This window comes from Sinocyclocheilus grahami, unplaced genomic scaffold, assembly GCF_001515645.1.
Source record: "Sinocyclocheilus grahami isolate Dianchi unplaced genomic scaffold, SAMN03320097.WGS_v1.1 scaffold33.1, whole genome shotgun sequence".
Lineage (NCBI taxonomy): Eukaryota > Metazoa > Chordata > Actinopteri > Cypriniformes > Cyprinidae > Sinocyclocheilus > Sinocyclocheilus grahami.
The window spans coordinates 1,950,222-1,975,413 of NW_015505212.1; the positions used below are offsets into that span (position 1 = coordinate 1,950,222).

At 37.3% G+C, this 25,192-nt stretch overlaps 1 protein-coding gene across 4 annotated transcripts in view; it reads left to right on the forward strand.

Moving 5' to 3' along the window:
• The first annotated feature begins 219 nt into the window (after window positions 1-219).
• The window catches only part of LOC107580133 (myoD family inhibitor domain-containing protein-like), a 63,556-nt gene continuing 38,583 nt past the window's right edge, over window positions 220-25,192 (forward strand). For 2 of the 4 annotated variants that reach the window (XM_016265891.1, XM_016265878.1), the window contains exons 1-4: window positions 220-483; window positions 748-904; window positions 5,752-5,883; window positions 21,206-21,499. In XM_016265891.1, the coding sequence (XP_016121377.1) occupies window positions 811-904; window positions 5,752-5,883; window positions 21,206-21,499 (520 nt within the window). In that variant the 5' untranslated portion in view covers window positions 220-483; window positions 748-810. Of the gene's footprint in view, window positions 484-732; window positions 905-5,751; window positions 5,884-21,205; window positions 21,500-21,692; window positions 21,974-25,192 lie in introns of those variants that run through there. The other 2 variants (XM_016265897.1, XM_016265884.1) reach the window with 2 other exon arrangements.

Consider the following 25,192-nt stretch of genomic DNA (forward strand, 5'->3'; position numbering starts at 1 on the left):
CAAGAAGTCTGTACTGTTATTTATAATTACAATAACCACTTTTTAGTCGCTCCAGGCTCAAAAGTAAGCTATATTTTTAGTCCGGTGAGGTGGGAACAACAGAAGTCAACGCGACGTCGCTGGGTAAACATGCCTGCTAGTGTGAAAGACAGACTTAGTCATTTAACAAACAGTCTCAGTTCTCGAACATCTGAATGCAGCTGGTTGTGATCGTCGGAATCCGGATGTGATGAAAATGTTCGAGCTCAAAGTTTCTGCTGCAGCTGCAGCTCGAGCGCCCGCGCGGGAGTCTCGCGCACAAACTCATTACTCAGCGTCTGCCTGACAGGGATTTCTGCACTGTTTTTGGGAGCAATCTGACCGTTTATTATTATTATTTTTGATCCTAAACGGGCTATTAAGGAAACCTTTTTCTGACGGGACTTCGTTTTGTCTGAAGAAAGGATGGGAATAGAGGCGTTTGGGAGTTAACATGTTTGAAAGGTAACGTTAACCAGCAAACTTTTTTTGTTACATGTTTGGCAAACAAATAGTATTAACTTAACAAGTTGATAGGATGTTTAGGAGTGTGTGTGTGACATCGAGAGTTTCGTTTGTGGAGAAAAAAAACCTAAGCAAAACTTTCCACTAACTTTAACGACATTTCGCCGTGATGACGTCACTCCGTAGGAAAGCTGCTGGAGTTGAGTTTGTTTACTCTGACGCACTGAACGGCGATTGATATCACAATAGTTTGCTTTCTTGCAGGTTTGAGGGCTGATTGCTTTGGAGGATTGTTGTTTTTGGGTGTGTTTAGTAAACATCTGGCTCATGTCCTCGGAGACTATTTTACCTCCGGAGGGGCCCGAAGGGCCAAAGAAGCAGCCACGAGAGGAGACAAACCCACTTCTGTCCAAAACAACAGGTGTGAGACTTTATTATTTATCATTTTTGAGATTCTGATTCATGTGTATATCATGGATGCACGGGTTGTTTTATTGTATTGAATGTATATTTTGAAGCATGAATGGTGAATTGTATGTTTGTATTGGGACTGTAACCGTTAATGATGCTTAAATATTTGTCACAGTCATTGTTGCCAACTATTTTTCAGGGAAAGTTGCTGAAGGAAGTTCAGTTTGTTGCTAAAAGGCGTTGTGAAATCATTACACGATGACATCGTTATGTAATTATGATGCAAAATTGTCACTACATCAAATTTCTGCAAAAAAATATTTTATGTATGTTAGTTTAGATTTGTTCGTAAAATAATACAATGCAATATAATGTTAAAATATAAGTAGCTGTATTTTTAAATGTACACATTTTTGAACAATTAGGGCTTACAATTTTAATTTTAATGTTAATATGAAGGAATTTTGCGTATTGATTTTTCACAGGTTTTTTACCTGCATTTTAAATTACGCATTGTATTTTGTGTTTTCGGGTTACAGGGTTACAATGGATAAAGTCGTGGAAAATTACTAGTACCTTTTCCATTTTTCTAGATATTTTTCTTACAGTGTACTAACTGATCAACAATCACAGGTACAAGCTACTAACAAGGTGTATCATAAATGAACAATTATTCAATTATTCAGTTATTATTATTAAATTGAGCAATTGCTAATAGCAGCTAACTTAATTCATGTGATGTGTGTACTGCTATGCATCTTTGGTTTTTATTTTTTATTTTTTTTACTCATTTTGTGTAATTTAGATGGAAAATGTGTGCCTTTTTATCGTTTGAGTCACTTATCAAAAGTTGCTAAAAGTAGCCAAATAAAATGTAAACATAGCTAGATTTGTTGCTAGGTGCTTTTGGAAGAAAAAGTTGCTAGTGCAGGGCTCGACGCTTACTTTTCTTTTTAGGAGCACTTGTGGTCCTAACTTAAAAAATTTAGGAGCATGTTCAAAATTTTAGGAGCACCTTCTAATCAATAATCCAAAATGTTATCAAAAAGTAGCCTTCCCATTACGAGGTAATATTTGACTCCTCTAACTTTATTAAAAGTATGTCATCTTTTGTCAAATTCTTAAATTATATTTTATAAGCTTAACAACAGAATAAGAGTAGAATAAGAAACAAGTTAAAAATCAAATGAAATCAGTATTAACAAAAATAATTTGTAGAGGTGGCACAGAAGAACACAAAAGTGTTGTTTGATGTACTTTCAGACATTTAATGAGGTTCAGAAGTGGAATGAGTGCAATTAAATCCATAAATCCATGATGATATTAATGTTTTAAATATAAAATTTTGAATATAGAAATATTAAATGATTTAAATAACTGAAAAGATACTTTAAAAATGAAACTAAAACTGCCAGCAGGTGGCGGTAAGTCACTGATTTTTATTACTGAATCATTCATTAAATTGATTCATTCGAACGGCTGATTCATTCAGGAATGAAGCAATGGACAGTATTTATGAATGGGTAATCATGAATCACTGACTTAAAAAACCCCGTTCATTCATAAACGGAACACCGCTGTGTTTGAATGGAGACGCGCAGCGGCTCTGCTGTGTCTTTGTTTTAAACTATTTTCAACGACGAAATAGAGCAAAATCAGACAATAGTGTTATAGTCAGACAATGTAAGTAACTTAAAATTAACTTCTTGTTTATTGAATTGTATTGTATTAAATCAGTATCACATTTACAAACTCCCTTAAAAATCATTAAAAGCTGTCACTCATCTTAGTTAATCGCGATCTCACATTTATAATGAACGAAGCTCTCTACACTGCGCGATGAATCTCTTATTTACTCCGTCTACACTTTGCTTATGAAAGGATTCGTGAGATATGTCTGTGATACATTACTCAACGCTGCAAAAACACGTAGAAACCTTTGAAGCTTCCCTGAGCGCAATCACAAGTATGATGATGATCGGGTCAGTCGCACTGGTGCTCCTAAAATAAATTTCATAGTCGCACGCAGTAGTTTTCAGTCGCAAATGCGACTGAAATGGTCGCACTGTCGAGCCCTGTAGTGTAGTGTGAAAAGTTGCTAAATTTAGCAACAAAATTGCTAAATTGGCAACACTGGTCACAATGCTACTAATAGGGTGGACTATGCAAAATTGAGAGTTTTTGCATAATAAAACCCTGATAAAAGCCTTGTTTATTTTTTTTATTTTTTTTTGGGGGGGTATGCTAAAATTATTAATATAGCTTCAGTGTGATCGTTATAGGTATTTGAACATAATTAGTGACCTTATCAGCAAAAAATCAAACAGCAAATATGTTTCTAGCAAATATGTTTTAAATTGAACTGAATTCATTACTGCAATTAAATAGTACAAAAGATGATTAGAGCAGTTTTTTTAATTGTTCTTTTTTTTTCTCTTTTCTTTTAGAGGTTTATATATAAATAGAGCATTTTGACAGTGCCCACTGTAATAATCTCAGGCAAATGAAAACATTTGCTTTTTGACAGTTATTCATAATGATTACATTGGTTTTATCTCCTGATTTTTTTAAAGGGGTCATATGATGTTGCTAAAAAGAACATTATTTTGTGTATTTGGTGTAATGAAATGTGTTTATGCGGTTTAAAGTTGAAAAAACACATTATTTTCCACATACTGTACATTATTGTTTCTCCGCTATGCCCCGCCTTTTTGAAACGCGTCGATTTTTACAAAGCTCATCGGTCTGAAAAAGCGAGGTGTGCTGTGATTGGCCAGCTATCCAGTGCGTTGTGATTAGCCGAATACCTCAAGCGTGTGTCGGAAATGTTACGCCCCTCACCATACTGTTGATGCCGTGTCTGGCCGGAGCGACGAGACAAAAACATGAAAACCCATTACAAACGAGCCAACCACATGTGACGACCCCGGGCTTCGTCCACGGTGAAAGCCGATCCGGCGATCCACAGCACTAAGTTGATGCTCTTTTGGAAGACCAAACAAAGTAGTTTCGGTGTCTCCACAGCATGGCGGCAGCGGCAACAATACTACAGTGAGAATAAAAGTTACGGCTTTTTTCTTTGCGTGAACATTTGGGCGGCGTTACGCAAATCTTCCCACATAGTGAGGTAGATATGTGGGGGCATGTTAGAACGAGCCATTTTAGGTAGGCGTGGTTAACTCTTAACTTTTATAAAGAATATCTCTTTGGATTTGAGACTTTAGTCTGTACAACTTTACAGATCTTCTTTATGCACCAAGAGCTTGTAACACTCCAAAGAGAAAGGAAAAATTTAAATCGCATCATATGACCACTTTAAGATAATCGATCATGCAACTTATTTGTCCCACTTTACCTGGTGTCCCATTCTTGCTGAACCCACCAGTAACTGACTTGCATAAATAGCAACTAGCAAACAGATTCCCCATATGTATGTTGCGCCAGTAGGCATGATAATGTTTTCATTATTTTCCAATAAAGATTGAAGGAGCGCCTTGGTAACTATTAGCTGGAACCACTGCCAATTATAGTTTTTAATTAACTTTCTAGTTGCTTGTGAGATTATCACATGTAAAATAAGCTTGGCCCCCTTCGTCTTTTTTTTTTCTTAGGCACTGAACCGTTAACTATCCTATTTATACCAAGCAGCATTATAGCACTGTCAAAAAATGGCAAAGTAGGACAAAGTAAGCAATCACAGGCTCTGGTGACAAATGGATTTTTGTAGGGCCTTCAAAGTCTCTCCGTTAAGACTGGATTTCCCTCCCCGGGGACTGTGTATGCTTGGAGAATAGAGCAATTTATTTCAAACTGTAATCACTAAATACAGCGATGCATCACAAGGCTGCTGGTACTGTATGTGCATTTGAAAAGTCATGGCTGGAATAAAGGGTTTCCATTCATCAGCCTCAAGCCCAGATGAAGTGATATCAATCTCTGTATCTAGAGCTACTGTATCGTATTGATCTTGTCCCATAATACACTGTAACGAGGGCTGTAGAGAGGAAAAAGCCCAAAACTAAACACTCCAGTCTCACCAAAAGTGAAAGCACGCTTCTGTTTGCTGAGTCACATGCTTTATTCCCAGCATGCAGTTGAGTGATGGAAAAACACAGGTTTGTGTAACAGGACTGCTTTGACAGTACTAAATAAATGAGCGTTTACCTACGGCCTCTGTTCGAGTGTGGCTACATCGTAGGCCGCCACAAATAGAATGAATTGGAGAAGCATGTCGCCCAGTTTACTCTATGGACTTGGAGCTGAATAAGTTTAAGTGCAGCGTTTAAAGGTTGCCTATCTTTTTGTATGCCTATCAGGCAGGTTTTGCTCACATCCATTTTCCAATTTAGATGAATGTGCTCTTTATAGCTGTAAAAACCTTGGCAGGTATCGTGTACCCGGGAGCAGAATCAAGAAAATGAAATCCAGAGTTCTGGCCCAGGCCTACCTGATCCACCCACACGGTTTTGCAACCGTTCACCAAAGGAGTCTGTTTTATCTGGCAAATTAGAGCTCTTTTTTTCTATTCTTGATGCTGAGGCGAACCAGTATGAACCTCATCACTGGCCTTTTGCATACTTGGCTTCCTGGCAGCTACACTCTCAGAAAAAAGGTACAAAAGCTGTCACTGGGGCGGTACCTTTTCAAATGGTACACCTTTGTACCAAAAGAGTCCATAATGGTACCTTAAAGGTACATATTAGTACCTAAAGTGTACATATTAGTACCTAAAAGGTACAAAAGTGTACCTTTTGAAAAGGTACCTGCCCAGTGACAGCTGTTGTACCTTTCTTTCTGAGAGTGTATGAAACAGCAAAACTCCTAAAGGAAAATGTTTGTTTTGTTTTTTTTGTCCAGATAAATGCAACAGCTGCACTGATGAATCCTCAGATGCTACAGAAACATCCCAAACTCCGATACCAGGAGATGCCACTTCAGACGGGCAGGATCACATGACCGAGAACCACACCCATGATGATCTTGTTAGAAGTAAGTGTTAACAAATGTGTGAGTCATGTAATCCAAACATGCTTGACATCATTGGCCAGACTCCCAATAGCTCTTGTTTATGCATATTTTTGGCGAATGTTGCTCGTAAGTTTCATCTTCGCTTGACTGAGAATGAATCATAGCTTTCACTTTTTATAATGAAAGCAGTGTAACAGATGCCATGTCTTTGGAAAAAAACAGTTCCCCTAATGGTTTTATTGAATCAGAAATATCTAGTTTTGAACTTTATCAGTCAGTGATACATATATGAAACTAATTTGATATAAAGTATTTCTCTTGTTACTAGTCAGTACTTTGGCATAAACTTAAAAGAGTTTGTGATCCAATCTCACTTGGATTATCAACTGACATCAACTAGGGCTGCACGATAAATGGCATGCAATATTTATTGCGCATCTTATCAGTAAAGCCGGTTCTGTAATCAGAGGTAAATCTCCATCACGTGTGTGCTTTCACATTGAGCAGCATTAACTACACAGAGCCGTTGTTCACTGACGAGCTGCGCAAAACCACGTTCATATTCGCGCGATTTTTTGCGCAGCTTCTGACAAGATACGCATCAAATATCGCATGCGATTTATCGTGCAGCCCTAACATCAACCTTTGTCAGCATTTTCTACAGTTCTGCACCACTGAAAACTGAAGCTTACATCTAAAAAGCACTGATATGATTTTAAAACATTTACTGTGATGATAATTGATTTCAGTATTTACCGCTGTGCTGTTATTCTTTGCCTTTGGGAGTAGCTTTGATTTGAGATTATGATAATGAATAATCTATGTAAGCGCTTTGCTGCTTTAAGTTGGTAATATAATGCTATAGGGGAAGTAGCATTGAGTCTTGGCAATAGCTTGAGTGAAGTGTGTGCTGATTAAAAGAAAATGTACTGAATTTGAACCAATGTCTTTCTATTGCAGTAAAGTTGTTGCATTCAGTTGTTCTTCTGCCAAAGTCTCGGAAGCCTAGTGAGCAAGGATCTCCCATTGTGGTTTGGCCTTGGCTGGCCTGGATCTGGAAATCACAGCTGAGAACTTGAATGTACTGAAATAGGAGCTCTGTTACCTGGTAAAGCATGGGGTTGCATCATAGAGACTTTTCTTGTTCTGCTTCATACGAGTTTGTGTACTTTATAAATGTTGAGCTTGATAACATCTTGGAGGATGTTGTTCCGCATGTAAGATTGAAGTTGGATCAGCTCAGTTGTTTAACTGACTAACTCAAGGCATTGTTTTATGCAAATGAGGTCAGATGGATGTGGAGTAATGGAAAATCTCACTCATCTCTGAGTCGGTTGGAAATAATTAGGGAAACAAAGATTTGAAACAAAGGATGTGATTGGAAAATTCTCACCACTTGTTTTTGGAGGGGAAAAAGTCCTGACACACCCACTTCCCACAGTCCCGTTGTGTGGGAATCTGGTGGACTGTCCTAGAAACATGTTCCCTGCAAGATGCAAGTTTGACACAAAAATAGCCTATTTCTCATCTATCAACCTTGTTTCCTCTCTTTTTCTCTCTCTCTCGTTCTTCCTTTTCCTATCTATCTCTCTTGCAGTATGCTGACTTTGTCCTAATTTTCTCTCCTGAAATGAGCATGTACTAGTGATATGCACACACTATCAAATGTTAGAGGTCAGTAGGGGTGTGCCATATTATACCGCCCACGATAATACCGGTATAAATTTTTACATTATAAAAAAGTGTCGCGATGACGAATGGCGGATATACATTCCCTAGCGTGCACAACAACAACACCACAAACCCAATAGGTGTGTTCAACTTAAAGCAGCGCTGCGCAGACTGATCGGTGTATGACATCTAGAGCATATTCAAGCGCACCCTCTTACCTTCAAAAATAGGCAAGGCTCATATCTTTAGCGAAGTGGCGTGGAGAGAGAGGGGGCCTGGCGATTTCAACTGACTGCCCGAGGCCAGCATAAAAAGACGGCATGTGCGTCGTCACGAAAGCTTATCAATTGCACGTGTTTTAAGCCTTGCCAATTTAAACATTCAAAGCGGAAAAACGCCGAGTTCGGTGCGCACACGGAGACAAACATCAAACCGAGCTCTTCTTCGCTTCCTCCCATGCCTGAACGAACAAATACACCTCGCCAGTTTAAACATACAAGCACAAAAAGACATGAAAAGCTTAATTCAGCAACCGCGCGCTGTTCTGTGCGTACAGTGTGCATGCAGAGAGCCGCGTCTACAGCCCTTTAACACCAAATTGAGTTTTGTATCTTCTTGCTCTTGAAACGACAAATACATACAAAATTGTCACAATACCTGTCTTTGCGAGTATCCTCGAAAAAATGGTCGGTTATGTCTTAAGTGAAAGTAAACAGTTGAGTAAGAAATGGAATGTGTATCATTATATTGGATGTATTATCTCTTAAAGTGACCGCGCCTAATTTACTAGCTGCTGTCAGTGTCCTTAATGTTAATCCAAGAAATTAAATAGGAGAAAATCACTCACTGCTCTTTACTCAATTACTTTGTAGTTTTAACAAGAATTAATCTATATTTAATTTATACAGTGAAGACTATGCAATGCTATTTATATTTGATTATTCAGTTTCTGTACCTGGACACCTACAAACTTGAAAAAACTTAAACATTGTTTAATTTGTATATTTGTGCTATTTACACAATTTCAAACAGGGCCCACTGGTACAACCTGCACCAGAGCCCTGCAAACCCCAGCTACGGCCCTGTACACTGATCGGTCTGCTTCAAGTCGAACACACAGCTGCTGCAGCCACCTTATGACAATAGATTTACACTTCTAATTAGGTAGTCTGTCATCGATGACAGTAGCTCATTGGAAAAGGATGGAAAATGCCCTTCATTTTGTTTGCACTAATAAATGCTGCTGCCTGCTGCAATCACCAATAAAGCGTTGTTCCATGTTTGTTTTTTTTCTATATTGTCATAAATATCATTATCGCAAATATTCTTGAAATATTGTGTTATAATTTTGAGCCTACATCGCCCACCCCTAGGGGTGAGTACGTTTAAAAAATTTTTTTTTAAAGAATTGAATATTTTTTATGCTTTTCAGAATACATTCAGTTGATCAAATGTGACCGTAAAGGTATATAATGTAATGATTTCATTTTTATATAAATGTTGTTCTTTTGAGCTTTCTATGCATTAAAGAAACCTAAACTATGCATCACAGTTTCAACAAAAATATTAAGCAGAACTGTTTTCATCATTGATATTAATAAGACATGAGTGGAGTAATTAAGAAAAAAAATCAACTGTGCCATCACAGGAATAAATAAAATTTGAAAATATAGGACTGCACGATTAATCGTAATTAAATCGCAAATGCGATAAATCACGATTAGGCAGAAGCTGCGATTGTCATGCGTATCTTTCAGTGAAGCACGGTTCTGTGATCAGCAGTAAATCTCCATCCGAAGGCCAGAGGGCACTCTCGCGCTGAAACTCCAAATACGCCTTGCAGAAGAAACCCAGGAAATTCCTATAGCAGTTGCAGTAGAAGATTTAACTGCTTTCATAAATTCAACGTGACTAATAAACACACGACTACAACAATGTATGGTTTATCGGAGTTCCTCTTATTATAATTTTTATTATAATAAAGTCTATAATAATGCAATGCAAGTCGACATAGCCTTTATCACTGCTTAAATACTATGAAATATGTTGTGTGCCTTATTCTGTGTAAGAAGCCACATCATCTCACAGAAGGAGTTCAAACACTCGACTGACGTTATGAAGTGAGTAAAAACATGTTATTAAATGTGGTATTTCACGTGCTTTCAGATGGAGCAGCATTTACTACACAGAGCCGTAGTTCACTGACAAGCTACACAAACAGCTTTCACAATTGCAGAACGATTTCTTCGATTTAATTATCGCGCGATTAAATTGTCTGTGATTATGAACACGATTTGCATAGCTTGTCAGTGAACTACAGCTCTGTGTAGTAAATGCTGCTTCATCTGAAAGCATGTGCTGGAGATTTACTACTAATCACAGAACCGGCTTTACTGACAAGATGCACATTACAATCGCATTCGATTAATCGTGCAGCCCTATTAAAAAATATTCCATTTTTAAATTGTAGTAATACATTATTATTATTATTATTTAATAATTTTAAGTGAATATCTGCACAAGGTTCTAGAATATATGTGAGACTATACCATGTATATGAGGTTGTCTGGCTTAGGATGGATAGAGTAGGGCTGTAAGGCAGTGCACTAATTGGATTGGGAAGTATGATGTGATATTTAAAACCCAGAGCAGGAAATCGATAGGAAATCAACTTGACTGGACACTTTACAACATTTTATCACAGAACCGGCTTTACTGACAAGATGCACATTACAATCGGATTCGATTAATCGTGCAGCCCTATTAAAAAATATTCCATTTTTAAATTGTAGTAATACATTATTATTATTATTATTTAATAATTTTAAGTGAATATCTGCACAAGGTTCTAGAATATATGTGAGACTATACCATGTATATGAGGTTGTCTGGCTTAGGATGGATAGAGTAGGGCTGTAAGTCAGTGCACTAATTGGATTGGGAAGTATGATGTGATATTTAAAACCCAGAGCAGGAAATCGATAGGAAATCAACTTGACTGGACACTTTACAACATTTGATCTAATTTGATCATATTTCCATTTTAATTTGCTAGCAGAATTCACTAAAGATGAATCACGCTTATTCAGCATTGTCTGTTGACTTACATGGGCAAACAGAAATGGACGATGGTTGAACATGCTCAGCTTGAGCTTTCGGTGTCGTTTTTAATCGCACACTGATCTATTAGGCTGCAATAAAGACAGTAAAGTACAGTGTCACAGAACAAACGCATTACAAGATTCTCACAGTCTCAAATGTGTGGGATGTGGCAAGCCTCCTAGCTGAATGACAGAAAAGCTTGTTCATTCCTGAATGAATTTCAAGGGAATGATGTAATGATCAAGAGGTGTTTAAACACTGAATAATTCACATGATTGTCAGTATTTTAGCATGTTCATCATTCTGTGCATAGACAACGTCTCTTTGTTCTGTCTGGAATTTTGTGATCTCACTCAGGGGTTACATTAGGTCCAGAATCAGGTATTTATTGTTGACTTTAATGATTAGACTTTGCTATTAATTCTCAAAATCAAACCAATATTTCTAATAGAGTACACATGCATTTCACCTGCATTCACTTTTGAAGAGTGCTTTTATTTCGATCATTTTGGGCGGAAAGAGTTGATTGATTCAAGATGCAAATTTTTCAGACCACGTGTTCCTCAGACGCAAGAGCCCATTAGAACAGAGGAGTAATTTTCAAGTGATTACTTAGCCGTGGGTCATGGAATCAAAACTGGAATAAATAGGGTGAAATGCTAGCACAGGGGTTGATTAAAATGGCCATTGTGATTCTACCTCTGTACTAATTATTTCCTCATTGTCTTGGTGTAGACATATTTAATATGGAAAAATTCCCAGCGTTTCAATTAGCATCCTCGTAAGTGCCAAAGCCCTTTTGGAGTTCTGCAGATTTATGTTTGTAAAGTTTATTTAAATTACCTCTGATAAGAGGTGATCTACACATCTGTGAGCTATAGGTTTAACACACCATTAGCATTTCTGATTGTTCTCATTGACCATCAGCTCAGTGTTATTTCATTCGCAAGGTGGGCATTATGGGAAATGGTGCTGGTGTTTGAACTATGCGAAGAATAATAGATTGGAAAATGGCGTCTGTCTGTTAATAAGATGTAGATTTGAAGCCCACGCTGTGATTAACGGTATGCTGATGCATCTTCGAGAGCGTGAATGCAACCCGAACACAACTCTGCCTTTTCCAGCCAGAAAAGCACTTGAAGTGAGAGTTGAGCAGGAGGGATTACTGGCACTCTAACAGGGTTTTGGCTTCAACATTAAGGTTAAACCCCTTTTCTATTACAGTGATCTCTCGTGATGTGCTCCCCTCCTGCCCTGCGTGTTTGCAGGTTCACCGCACTTCTGCTAGGTCATTCCGTCAGGCCTCTGATCACTCGTGGGTGACGGGGAGCCACCGACTGACTCCATTCAGACAGCGGTCACGCCAAGGCTAAAATCGATACAGCCATCTCCTGTTAAAAAGCCTCTCAGAAACAGACGAGCACCTCTGTCCTTTAGCCTGATTCCAGGGCTTAAGGTCTTGATTGGCACCCCAAAGACAGAGTCCAGTGACCCACAGCTGTCACATTAGTGGAGTTAATGCTGAGATTGAAATGGAGCAAATAAAGGAACCTTGTCCATAGATAGATATATATTTTTAATAAACTCTCCTGGCTGGCTTTAGTTGCCCCTGGAGTGCCTCTGTAAGGATCGCTTGGTGCCTGGCCTCGTCCTGTACGGACTCCAAGAGATGCATGCTGCATCTGGATCCTTATGCAAGTCTTTTTTTTTGAAGGGGGGGAATTGGTGGAATATTTGAGTCACCGATGTAAACCCATGAAACTGAAAATACACACCCCCAGCCTCCTTGTGTCTGTGTAGCCGGGGTTTTTTTTGTTTGCAGTCGTCGGGAAGGAGGGTGGAGCACTCGTCGACGTATGAAGTCTGGCAGCTCCCTCAGGCTCGGTCTGAGTCACGTCATAATTGGTCTTTCGAGAAAATGTGGTAGCTGTGTAAAACGGCTAAATCTGTGCAAGATGTGCGTTTTATAACCGCGTTTGTGAAGAACTTATGCATTTATGGCATTCTTCCATTCCACCGTGATGGAAACGGATAGAAGGGAAGGAGGTGCGGATATGGATTGCGTGAATGTTGTTTCGGGTTTCGAAACAAGGTGAAAGTAGGAAAACTGTGGTTTTGGCCTACTTTAGCAGCAACAACATCAAGCTCTTCTTGCAATTAGAATAGAATGGTGATGGCAACGTCATGGGTTCAATTTGATTGTATGTACTGATAAAAAGTATCCTCTTGAATGCAATCTAAGTTGTTTTGGATAAAAGCATCTTAGATAAAATCTTCATTCTAGGGAAAAGTTTGAGTAGTTTATCTATTTTATGTAGTTTTTTTTCTCATTTACCTTTATTTGTATCCTTTTGCACCGTTAAACCCTCTTGAAATTTTTCAGTTGAATTTTCTCAGATTTTGAGCATACCTCCATGATTATTGCATTTCTAGGTAGGAATGCACGATATTAGATTTTTGCTGATATCCGATATGCCATAATGCCGATATTTTTCAAATCATTTTAGCCGATAGTCGTTGCTGATAGCAATATATATTTCCTGTTGTTTTGAAAAAACACCAAGTCTCTCCTGTGCAGAAATGATAAACAAATTATTTAGATTCGTTTTGAGCAAAAACTTATTTGTTAGAACTAAAAAACATTTTTAAAGTTCTTTTTTTTTAACGAGAGTACATTGAAAGCTTTAAAAATAACTGTAATAAAATAATTTTCTACTTTACTTCTATTTAAGTTTTCATTATCGATTTGTGATAATCCATGAATAAATCTTTATTATTTAATTTACAAGTGTCATGTTTGTTATTTTTATTCATGTAAGCTGTAGCTTCTGACATTTTAATCAAAACAGACTCATGATTTACTGCTTTATTTATTCAGAAACACAAGTATCTTAATGTTATTTGTGTATTTTACTTTCATTTTATTACAAGTAGGCCTACAGCACCCCCTAAGTAAATAAATTAACGAACGGGCATTAGGACCCGGGGGAGGCTGTTGTTGCTGTTGCTCCTGCTGCACGCGCTGGTGTCTGTTGACTCTATCGCACAATGGACGCGTCATTCTGTATTGTGTTCTCAAATTAAATGCGGCGTCCAAAACAGTGAATCTAATCCTCATTCAGGCAAAAGTTCGCTTCAAAAATGACCACACTGCTGACGTGATCTTATCGCTAACACACCCTAAGCACATGTGAGCTATTCATCTTATCGGCAACGCATATCGGCATTATTTTTTTCAAATCGGCCGATGCCAATGTTTATATTAAGCCTTTATCAGCTAATTCCAATAGCATTGTGTGATGCTAAAGACAGTGTGTGATGTTAAACTTTTAAAATTGTTCTAGATTTCAATTCCATTGGCTGTGTCTAGCTGTGTTTGAATGAATAAACATGCCTTACGTATGCAATCTGTTTGATGTGTATGGTAAAATGCATCCAATTTAAAGACTGGTAAATCCAAAACCAGCTTAATACAGAACTTCCTCAAGATCACTTAGTTGATTAGTATTAATTTGAAAATATGTTGTTTTGAATATCCTCGCTTCTGATAGGTTTTGCCTGTTCCACACTATCATATGCTTTTCTGGGGGGCTTTAATGATTTTGATGACAAGCATGCCACATAGTGCAAATGCAGATTTGAAATAGAAGTATAATTGATGAAAAACTTAAGCCTTCACAATCTCTCTCCTTGTCTTTGGAGTTGCCAGCTGCCTTATAAAATGTAATTAAGCAGAACAAGGTCCGAAGGGGTTATTTTTTTTCCACTCAATCAGCAGCCAAATTACTAAATTTGAAATTAGTAAATCCCAGACGCCTGGCTCGGCTTGTCATTGTTACAGAGAGATGGAGTGAAAGAATAGGCGAGCGAGAGAAGGACAGACAGTGAATGACTGTGAAAGAGGGTGGCCCTGGAATATTAAACGCCTTCTCAGGTGTCACCTCTCTACAGCAGGTTTCATTTGAACAGCCAAATTTAAATGATTGTCAGAAAGAATTAAAAGTGTGCCGTCGCACAAAAAAAGCTGAGTAATAGTGACTACCTATTCATCTTCTGCAAGAAATTTAGTATAAAATAAGATGTGAGCTACGGTGTCTCTCAGAAATGAGATATTGTAGGGTGCCAGCAAGCCGGAGGAGGTGCCGTAATAGAGTTAAAGTAGTTCTGGCATGTGACATTTGGGGCAGCTTCAAAGAATAGGGCAATTACTGTGATCACCGATCAAGACACGTAATAGTCTCAAATAAATGTGTTAAAGACACAAATTGGACAAAAGTTTAAATAACCCAACTAAAAAATATACATGGCTGTTGTGCATGAGACGATATCAGGAAAGTTCTGGTTAAACAAGGTACCTTTGTGCAATTTGCACTTTTCGAATTACACTTTATTTGGCAGGTTTAGAATCATCAGTGAATCTAGCTTGGGCAATAGATCATCTAAGTGAAAATTTAAATTCTTTTACTTCTCTTGTCTGGAAGTAAGACCTTGCCACAGAGTTGGAAGGTCAAGCCGTAAATGATTTTTAATATGCTGAAGGTTTTTTTCTGTCGCAGCCCTTTTTTAATAATATTCATTCTGCTTTCCTTCCCTCCAACCAAATTCCCATGGTTTTGTTTCTATAAATACGGGGACATCATTTCAACTGAGGGAGTATATTGCTTTGGATCAAAAGGTGTAAGCTTGCCATAGGTGTTTGTTAGGAGAAATGCCACCCCGGGCTGTTTTGGGAGATGGTGGGAACTCTCCTGGTATGTCAGTGCACATTAACAAATTAGCATTTCAATCAGAGAGACAGGCCCATGGAGCATTAAACAGTTATTTTTGTTGCATTCATATATACAAAGCTAAACAAATTGTAATACAGAAATCCTAGACTGAAGGATTATCTTTTTTATTAGTATTTTTCAAAGAATGTGTTTTTTTTATTTTATGTAAGAGATGTTTATGTATTTATAATATTGTCAGCTTAATATAATTTCATATTTAATTCAAAATAGTATATACTTATTATGTAATTTTTTATTATATTATTATAATTATATAAAAATTATTTGACCATTTAAACTTCAGATGTTTTTCACCCTCATGTTCTCATTGTCGACCAGTACTTCGTGTTTTTCACTGACCAACTGTTTTGTACAGGTAATGATTGTTAGCCATTAGCAGATGATGATAAGAAGCGGATGGGGGCTGTTTAGCTGGATGACATGAGTTGACAAGTGAATTAATGTATGTTCTGTTTGATGGGTGTCCTAATGGGGCACAGCAAACAGCTCCACTCTTACGATGAAATATTAAAAGGCCTCAAGCCGCAAAAATACAGGGACCTACTTTTCTTTTTTTCCTGTCTCTCTCTCTCTTTACCTTTCAGTCTCCATAGAGAGCAGCGCAAATGAGAGAACATCCTGCCCTGTCTCACCTCTTTTTCAACATCCCTCCTGCTTGACCGAATTTTCAACGTCTTGTCTATGCCACACCACGCTGTTGACGTTCATACATATTCGTTCTTGGGAGGTCCGCCATGCTCTGCTTCCACGTCTTTGGGGTACAATTTCGAATTCTTCCAGCGGAGCTATTTTCTGTGACACCAAGCCAAAGGGGTGTTTATCTACAGTTTTACATAGAGAGCGACGCCACAGTGGCGCGGCGTCTCTCCTGGGCGTCCCGGCTCGCCGTCCCCACGTGGAGCGTGCGCCGAATGCGCGGTGACAAATGGCAATTATATTTGTGTGTTCTTTATGAATCCATCAAACACTGGCCTTTTAAAAATGCTCCCAGGATATTTGAGGCTGTCAGATCCAGGGGACCAAATTGGGATGCTGCTTAGACAGTCAAGAAGCACTCACCCCCTGTTTGCCTGTGATGTGTTTGACAGAGTGTGTAGAGGAATACCATGTATTATTCAACTACAAATGTACACTCTCAACAGTTGTTGATATGTTGGAAACAGAGTGGTTAGAAGACCAATTTGGACTGTTTTCTTTTCCCCCCTCCCTCCCTTCCGCACCATAACATGGTATTTTAATGCGACCTGTCAGCTTGTCTACCGTTTGCAATACAATGCTTGTTTTTTACACTTAGTGTGGGTATTCAATTTTTATCACCTATCATATCTTGGGTTGAAGGCAACATTTATATTTTATCGAGGGGAGACTTTTCTTTTGGGTTGCATCGGCCTTTTGGGCTTTCACGGGGCCCATGCGATCCTATCAGTGTGTACCAGATGCCCACAACATTCTCTGTTCTGCTGTTCTGGCAGCGTATTGCAAGATGGATGTGCAACGTGTTCCTGACTGGGCCGCTTTTGAGCCTGTCTGCTGAAACAGAAGGAAATGTAGTGTTCTGGTTAAAGATCAGGTCTGGTTCAAAATACTGTAAGGGAGGATCCATAAACCATCACCGTTGTGCCCTAGGGCAGGACACTTAACACCAGGCCACTCCGGGTGGACTGTCCTGACTCCTGATGTACAAATATCAGTTATTAATTATCGCTTTTTAATAACTGCTGTTGCTTTTATACGTTTTTAAAACTCAACATTTTTTGTAAGATAGCTACCAAGCAAGCAGTGACATTAGAGAGATTTTGTATTGAGGATTCTGAGATAGGGCTGCCACTAATGACTATTCTTATTTAGCTTAATCGATTGACTAATTTATTGATTCATTGATTAATCTAAACTATTAATTTCCCACAAAAAAAACAACAATTTTACTTAAGATTATTTTATTAAACTATATTTCATTAAACCAAATGAAATCCAAAAGTTAAAATGTAAAGTGCAACATAAAGTGCAAGAAGCAAGTGTCCATCTCACAGTCCAAATCACTGAAATCAAGGTTCAGTATTATAGTGTAAGAATGACAACATATCTACATGTTCTAGTCTACTAATAATAAAATTATAATCAAAAAACACTTTTTTAAAGGAGTATTTACCAGAAATATTATTTACCAGAATTTATTTAGGAGAAAAACAAAAATGTGCAGTATTTGTGATTTTTTTAAAAAATAAAATCAATTAATTGGAGGCGCTTTTGATTATTAAAATTTAATGGAACCATTAAAATGGAATCCAGAAAATAATGGAAAACAGAATTTGGTAAAGATAAAACTGTAAAACTCAATTAATTAGACAGGCCTTTTGATTAATACAATTTTATTTAACCGTTAAAACAGAGTATAGAAAAATGAAAATGGAAAAAACTAATTAATTTGGAAATAAAACGGATTTCATAGTGCCCTATAATTATAATTAATTTTTTTGTGGTAATAAAAATAGATCTTAGTGAACAACAATAGCCTTTAAAATTACTTAAAATACATATATAATAGCAATGAGGCAATAATAATTAGTTCAAATAAAGTATCAAAAGCAAGAAATCATATGGTTTTATTGAACAAAATTGTTAAAATACATAATGTATTATAAACAATAGAGCTAATGTACATTACACATTACAACAAAGGCCTGCAGGGGGCGCCAACGGCCTGACGATTGTTTTTACACATTACTGTGCGATCTAATCCTTGTTTAATATTGACCAAGCACCATTTCATTCAAATGTCCACTTAATCTTTAATAGAAATGCTATAGACGCTGTAATTAAAAGAATATGTGAACATCAAAATGTGTAAACTCAGAGTGAGGCTTTGAGCTTTTATTTTGAAACTGCGATGTATTCTCCTGAGTTTGCGTAGATTTATAAATGATTTACCTTACAAATCTGATGAAATGGCGCATGTTGCGTTCCCAGATGGACGTTATAATAAACCCAAACTCACAACAACATGCAGAGATGGAGTTTGAGACGCTCCACACATGTAAATGATAACAGTTCCTGTGGAACTACTGTGAACGGAGCGGCTGTGTGACGCATGTACTTAACCTACACGCATATAAATAATTAAAATGCATATACTGTATTAGAACTGCATTGCATATAATTATTTAATTAAATCGTAGCATTTGTGAATTCACAATTATGCTTAATTACGATTTTAATATATCATGCAGCCTTGGAAAACAGACTAATAATGTGTTTTATACATTCTCGTCTGTGAAATGCGCCACTTCCGGTATTTTGCCGGTTAGTCGACGCGAGCAAAATGAAGTCAGGGATTTTAAAAAATCGAATAAAATCCGACGAATCGCGACAGTTCTATTCTGAGACCTCAAAGACTAACATCTTACAGTACATTTTATTGTAAGGACAGCCCTCTTGGAGTAACCTGATATTATCTTGAGAAAATCAAGTTTTCCTTGATTTATTTATTTAAGTTAAAAAAGCTTGGTGAGAACAGCTACTGTAATTTTCTTGATAAAAATAAAAACATTTATTCAAACTGCACTGCAAAAACGACTTGTTTTGAACTTATAAAAATTAGTGATGTCACCAACATTTTATATTTTCTTTTTAATTTTCGTTGGTTTTAGTAATTTTTTGTGCTTATGTCATTTTTAATATTATTTATATTTCTATATAGTTTCTATATAGTTTCATTTTTCTTCAGTTTAGTTATTATAGTACTTTAATAAAAACTAGGAAAGTTCCCTTTGCAACTAACTGAAATTAAACTAATACATTTAAATATTACAAATACATTTTAAAACCTTGTTTTAAAGAAATATTTTATGTACTATTTATATCACGTTTTTATAGCTTTATTTTAATTAACAAAAACATTTTAAAATAGATTTAGTTAACAACACTGACCAGCATCCGTCTAGCCCTGAGCTTTTGGTGACCACTACCCCACACTTTGTATACTGATTATAAAATATGCTCAAATTAATTTGATCATAATTAAACAAATGAAGCATCTTGGTACATGTGTTTGACAGTGGGATCGCTCCTGTTTGCTAGCTGTAGTGTACATACAGATGGACAGCTGGCTGATGAGGCTGTCATGGCCTGTTTTTAATTGTGTTATTTTACATTCCCCTCAGCATCTTCCCAGGGTGATATGTTGTTATAAAGAGGTGGTCTGAATTTCTTCTCTTGTTAACATTAATAGCACAGTCAGTGTGGACCTCCCACCAAAAGAAAAAAAGTAATTAAGAGAAAACTTATTTCACATGCTGTTTGAGAAATTCAGGTGTCACTACCTTAAAACACACCACATAAAATGCAAAGATCTTAGCATAAAAGCCAGAATAAACTAAAAGAAAAAAATCCTGCAATGCTAGAAAATGATGAATAATTCAAAGGAGCCCAATGAACATGATGTGCGTATCCTGAAGGAGAGTACATAAGACTCCCAGCAGAGCTGAATGCACACTAGTGTTGCTTACAGTACTCACTTTGACTACTGTTGCATCAGATAAAGCCTCTCGGTTCAGGCTGCGTGAAGACTGAAAGTATAAAAGAGTGTATTCAGGTTATGGATCACACGGCATTAGGATTGGGAATTGAGAACTAGTTTTTGTTTACATTTAGTCATTTAGCAGACGCTTTTATCCAAAGCGACTTACAAATGAGGACAATAGAAGAAATCAAAACCAATAATATGTAAGTGCTGTGACAAGTTTCGGTTAGCCTAACGCAGTACACATAGCACGTTTTAAAAAAAATAATAAATAAAAAGAAAAATGAGTAGATAGAATAGGGAAGGCTAGTGTTAAGGCCCGTTCACACCAAGAACGATAACTATAAAGATAATTATATAACCAGCGGATGATATCGTCCGTTTATTCCAACGATTATACACGATCGTTTGCCGCTTTAAATTCTCAAGCTCGTTATAACAGGATTAATTCTGATTGGCTGTCAATATTTTTATCGTTCATCAGCTGGAAAAAATCATTCTGAAAGTGATTCCAACGATATCGTTTCTCTGTGCCTTTATCGTTATAGCTGTGGTGTGGACTCTGCTATTCTTTAATATTAAGAACGATTTTTAGAACTATATCTTTATTGTTATCTTCATAGTTATCGTCCTTGGTGTGAACAGGCCTTTAAAGGGTCTTTTTTAATAAATAAAAAGAAAACAAAAAGATAGAATAGAAAAAGAATAGAGAGTGCAAGGGTTAGAAGGTCAAGTGTTTTTTTTTGCTTAAAACCAGTTCTGTTTTTTTTTTAAATTTAATTTACACATTTAAATAAATATAAAAAAACAACAACAACCAATTACTTTTGTGTGATGCATTAAATGTGAATAGTTAATTGCATGCTTTTTATTTTCCATTATTTCCCCCTTGAAATTACTAAAATAAATTGATAATTAACTCATTAATGAACTGGATTAGGAGCCAGAATCCTTATTCGTTTTTTACAGGGCATGATGGAACATATGAATCCCTTGTGTATGTTTGAATAAACTTTGTGATTAAAATTTGGTGAATATTTGCTAAATACAAATTTCTTGTTTTGTTACTTAAAGTTTACTTAATAAAGTTGTCTTTCACATTTCGCCATAAAGTGCATTCTTTTTCTGTTTTAAAGTTCAAATTAAAATAAATGCTATAAAGGGCCAGTAATTCATCCAAAACATAATGTTACCAATCCAGATGTGAAGTCTCTCTGGTCCAAACTGATGATTACAAAAAATTCTGTCTCTTTCTCTGTAGCTCAACCTCAGCCTCTGCCCCAGCTAGCAACATCCCAGCAGCATGGCATCGACGGAGAGGCTGGCAGGCAGCAGAACGGCCTGCACGCTGTGCTAAGTAACGGCCACGGCACGCCATGCGGGGTCACACAGCCACCCTCCACCAGCCCCACCTCCGAGTCCAGGAAGCACCCGTCGCCCGTCTCACACCGTGTGCAGAGAAAGCTTCGCTCTAGCCTGTCGGTCAACAGCGACAGCAGCAGAAGGAGCAAAAGCAGCTCGACGGGTTCCCATAAACCCGGCTCAACTCCAGAGGGTACATGACATCACATATGCAAACATACACTCACACTCAAACTCATATGTGCTTGCAGATTTCCTCTCCTGGTCTTCCCCTCCCTTCACCTAACCGCAACTAATTTGGGACTTTTCTGTTCTGTTTCCCATAAATGCACTGCTTTATTTAATCTTTCATAACTCGAACTAGATTGATCTCTTTATTTCTGTAGTGTTGTCTTGTCTCACAAATGGGAAGGACAAACAGAAGGCCGAGCTGAAAAAAGCAGCTTGCACATTGTCAGGTGTGATGGTAAGGAGAGGGCAGTAATGAAGGAGATCGCTGGTGCATTAGAAATGGTCACCAAGGTGTGACCTTTTAACAAGACTGCGGAGAGTGGGGGGTCTGCCATGTGTCAACCCCACCTCAGCAGGGGCCATCGCTACCCGCTCTCACAGTGTCCTCTCATTAAGACCCGCTCTCTTCCTTGCTCCTGTGTACCAGCACCCCTTTCCTGGCTTATGTATTGTGGTTTATTTACAGCATGATGTTCAATCATGCTTGTCTGATACCATAACCTTTTTTAATCAAGCAAAGGCTTGCACCTGTTGAGCACTTTTAGATTCTCTGTAAAGCTGTTTTTATGGTATATATGTTTCATTTGACGTGCCCTGGCATTCAGCTGAATTAGGACTTATATAAATAGGATTTATAGACTAGCTATTTTATTATATATTTTAATTTAGTTTTTTTTTTAATGTTTATTCATTTATTTATAGCCTTTTGTTCACAGTCTCTAACCATAATTATATGCTTAATGCATAGTACATCGTTGTTGTTTCCTGTTGCTACAGCATTTGTTTTTAGTAAGAGAAGAGCTTCTTGTACTATATTTATTGGACAATAATTTTTTTAATGTATTTGTCAATATAATTAGAATAATACAATCTTGAGTGCAGGTTGAGTCATCAATTCATTTCTATATTTATCTATTCATATTTATTAATTTTTTTAGATCAGGATTTATTTGCACAAAAGCAACCATAGGCACATACATCTATTGGGGACACTTTATCCTGTGTGTGAACCGGCAGGAAAGTATGTGAACATTTTCCAAGACTGGAAAGTTTTCGAAAGGATTTATCACTCAGGTGATTCGCGATTAGGAGCCTACTGCGAGGTACGTGTAACAAACGCTATCATCTCCTTAAAGGCGTCATAGTTTTCACATCTTAATTGGAGGGGGGGTGGGTGAACAGTTCAATAAGTCTGTCTCATTACAGCTTGTGTGCGTGCGTGCGTTATTTGTAGAACTGTGTTTTGAATCAATATGTTCTCTCTCAAGTAGTAATTTCCCCCTGGAAAACAGCAAGCTGTTGTGTTTTAATGTTTACACGGATTACCATAATCTGTTTGCCTGTGAAATTAGCCTCTAAACAGCCTGGGAAGCTGAAGAATAAAGCTTTACAAGATCTCTGCTCAGGGGATTGCGATTCCTCGTGTTTTTGGCTGCCGTCGCCGACTGCGATAACAGCAACCCCAGCAGAAAATCAACTAATTGAGAGATCTTTTGTTCTGTTGCGGGTGGGTTAGGACCTTGAGTGATGGCATGTTTGTGATTGTGTTCTGTTGTAAGCACGCAGTCGTCTAAAATCCCTCTGACAAATTCAATTAAGGCTGCGGGATGTAAGCAGAAAGCTAGCACGGTCATTAGTGGTGCATCGTAATGCCATGTTTTTCCCATCTTTGCAGATTCCCCAGCGTATCTGGATCTCTCTTTCGAAAAAGTTTGCTGTGCACACTTCCGTATTGACTGCAAATTAACTGCTTTTTTATTTTATTTTATCCCCCTCTCATTTGGTCTCTAAAGCCGCTATGTATGACCCATGCACCAGTCAGTCTTTCTTCATTTGAACGTTCCCACACCGCTTGCCGGTCTGCAACTCTTCCAGCTTGTTTTATGTCATGCTGCCTTTCTTTTTGATGTTAGCCTTTGGAGTTTTCCAGATGTCTCAAACTATTTCCTCCGAGGTGCTGGGGCTGTTTTTGGCCTGGCGGAATCTGGGCATCCTCCACTCGGTCTGACATTAAACATGAACCCTCTCATTGGGCCGATGTCAGTTTTGCAGCTGAGATAAAGCAGCCTGTCTCCTGTGTACATTACACAGACTCTCATTCCTTAAGATTCACACTAATCGCTGCTGATAAATTATACATCCAAGGGAACTCGTTATGTACTGTAGCTTTTAAATTTGTTTCTCGAAAGAAATTGTTAGTTAAAAAAGGGACAAGAAAAATAGAGTGAAATAATCGGTGGACACATGTAATTTTTCATACTTCTTTAATAGGATGGTGCAGGGTTAGTACAGTTAACTAAAACTAAAACCATAAAAAAAATGTATTACTTGAGATAAATTAAACTTTAAATAAAATAAAATAAACTTGAACTTATTTTAATTCAGCTAGTTGCCAAGGCACATTTCTCACTTTTGTTTAGTTTAACTTGATGTACTAAAATAACTAAAACTGAAATAAAATTAATAAAAACTATAGACATTTAAAAACTAATAAGAATAACTAAAACACAACAAAATTTCTAATACTTAATATGAAAACAAAAAATATAAAAATAAAAACGAATTCAATATATATAAAAAAACTAGAATAGTATCTCAATGATAGTAAAATAGCACATGGTGCAAATTTAATCACTATTAAATGAATCGCTAATCAAATAGCAAGCATGCCATTTTTGATTCATATGTTTTGTATACGAGTAGATTACTTATAAACAGTTGATGTAGCTGTCACATAATTTGGCAATGGAGAAATCTAGAAGTATGTCTGTTTGACCTTTCAGAAAGCTAGTGTTTTAAGCCTTTGGTGGGCCTGTATGCAAACTTGTTTCATGTTCAAACACTGTCCAGGCTGCACAGCACCACCACTGGTCAGCTCCACTGCCTACAAAAAAAAAAATCACTTTGATCAAACAAACATGAGCATCCAGTGGTCTTCAGGCCCTGTCCTTGGTCTCTCTCCCCCCTCCTCACCAGAGCTCAATCAAACCCAGCAATCTCTCTGACAGCCCACCACGGACTGATGAAAGCCATGCAAATTCACGTTTTAGACTGATAACGATTCACACCACATCGCTGTGATTTCTTCAATGCACTGCGGTTTGGGTTCTACAGTTGATTAGAGGTCCGAGCGGCACGTCCGGACTGGTAGGGGTTCACTGTTATTCTCTACGGCACTGTTTATGCTGAAGCGCAATGTGAGCGTCTCACTGCTTATTGAAGCTATAATCTTAGTTTAAGTAAAATATGTTCTCTTTTCACTTTGCCGTTTTGCTTTAGTTGTGTTTTGTCTGTAATGCACATTAACTTTGTATGTCCTGTACATATTACCACACTGCAGTCTGATTGTAAAGTAAATTAGTATTTATCATTTTGTCAACACTCTACTGAGTGATTTAAGGATTCAGCTCTTAATAAGTCAGTTATCTACACTGAAAAAGAATTAAAGTAGAAACACTTTTGACAGAAAATGCTAGTAAATTTCACAATTAATTACAAAGACACATTAAACACTTTGATTTAAATGTGAAAATAGTAGAAAGACTGAACAAGCGTTTTTTTAGTAAAACGTTCTGCAATAGTCTAATTAGGCCTAAATTTTTAACAGTGTACCACAACATTTTTGGATTTATTATTTTTACACACAAACAGTATA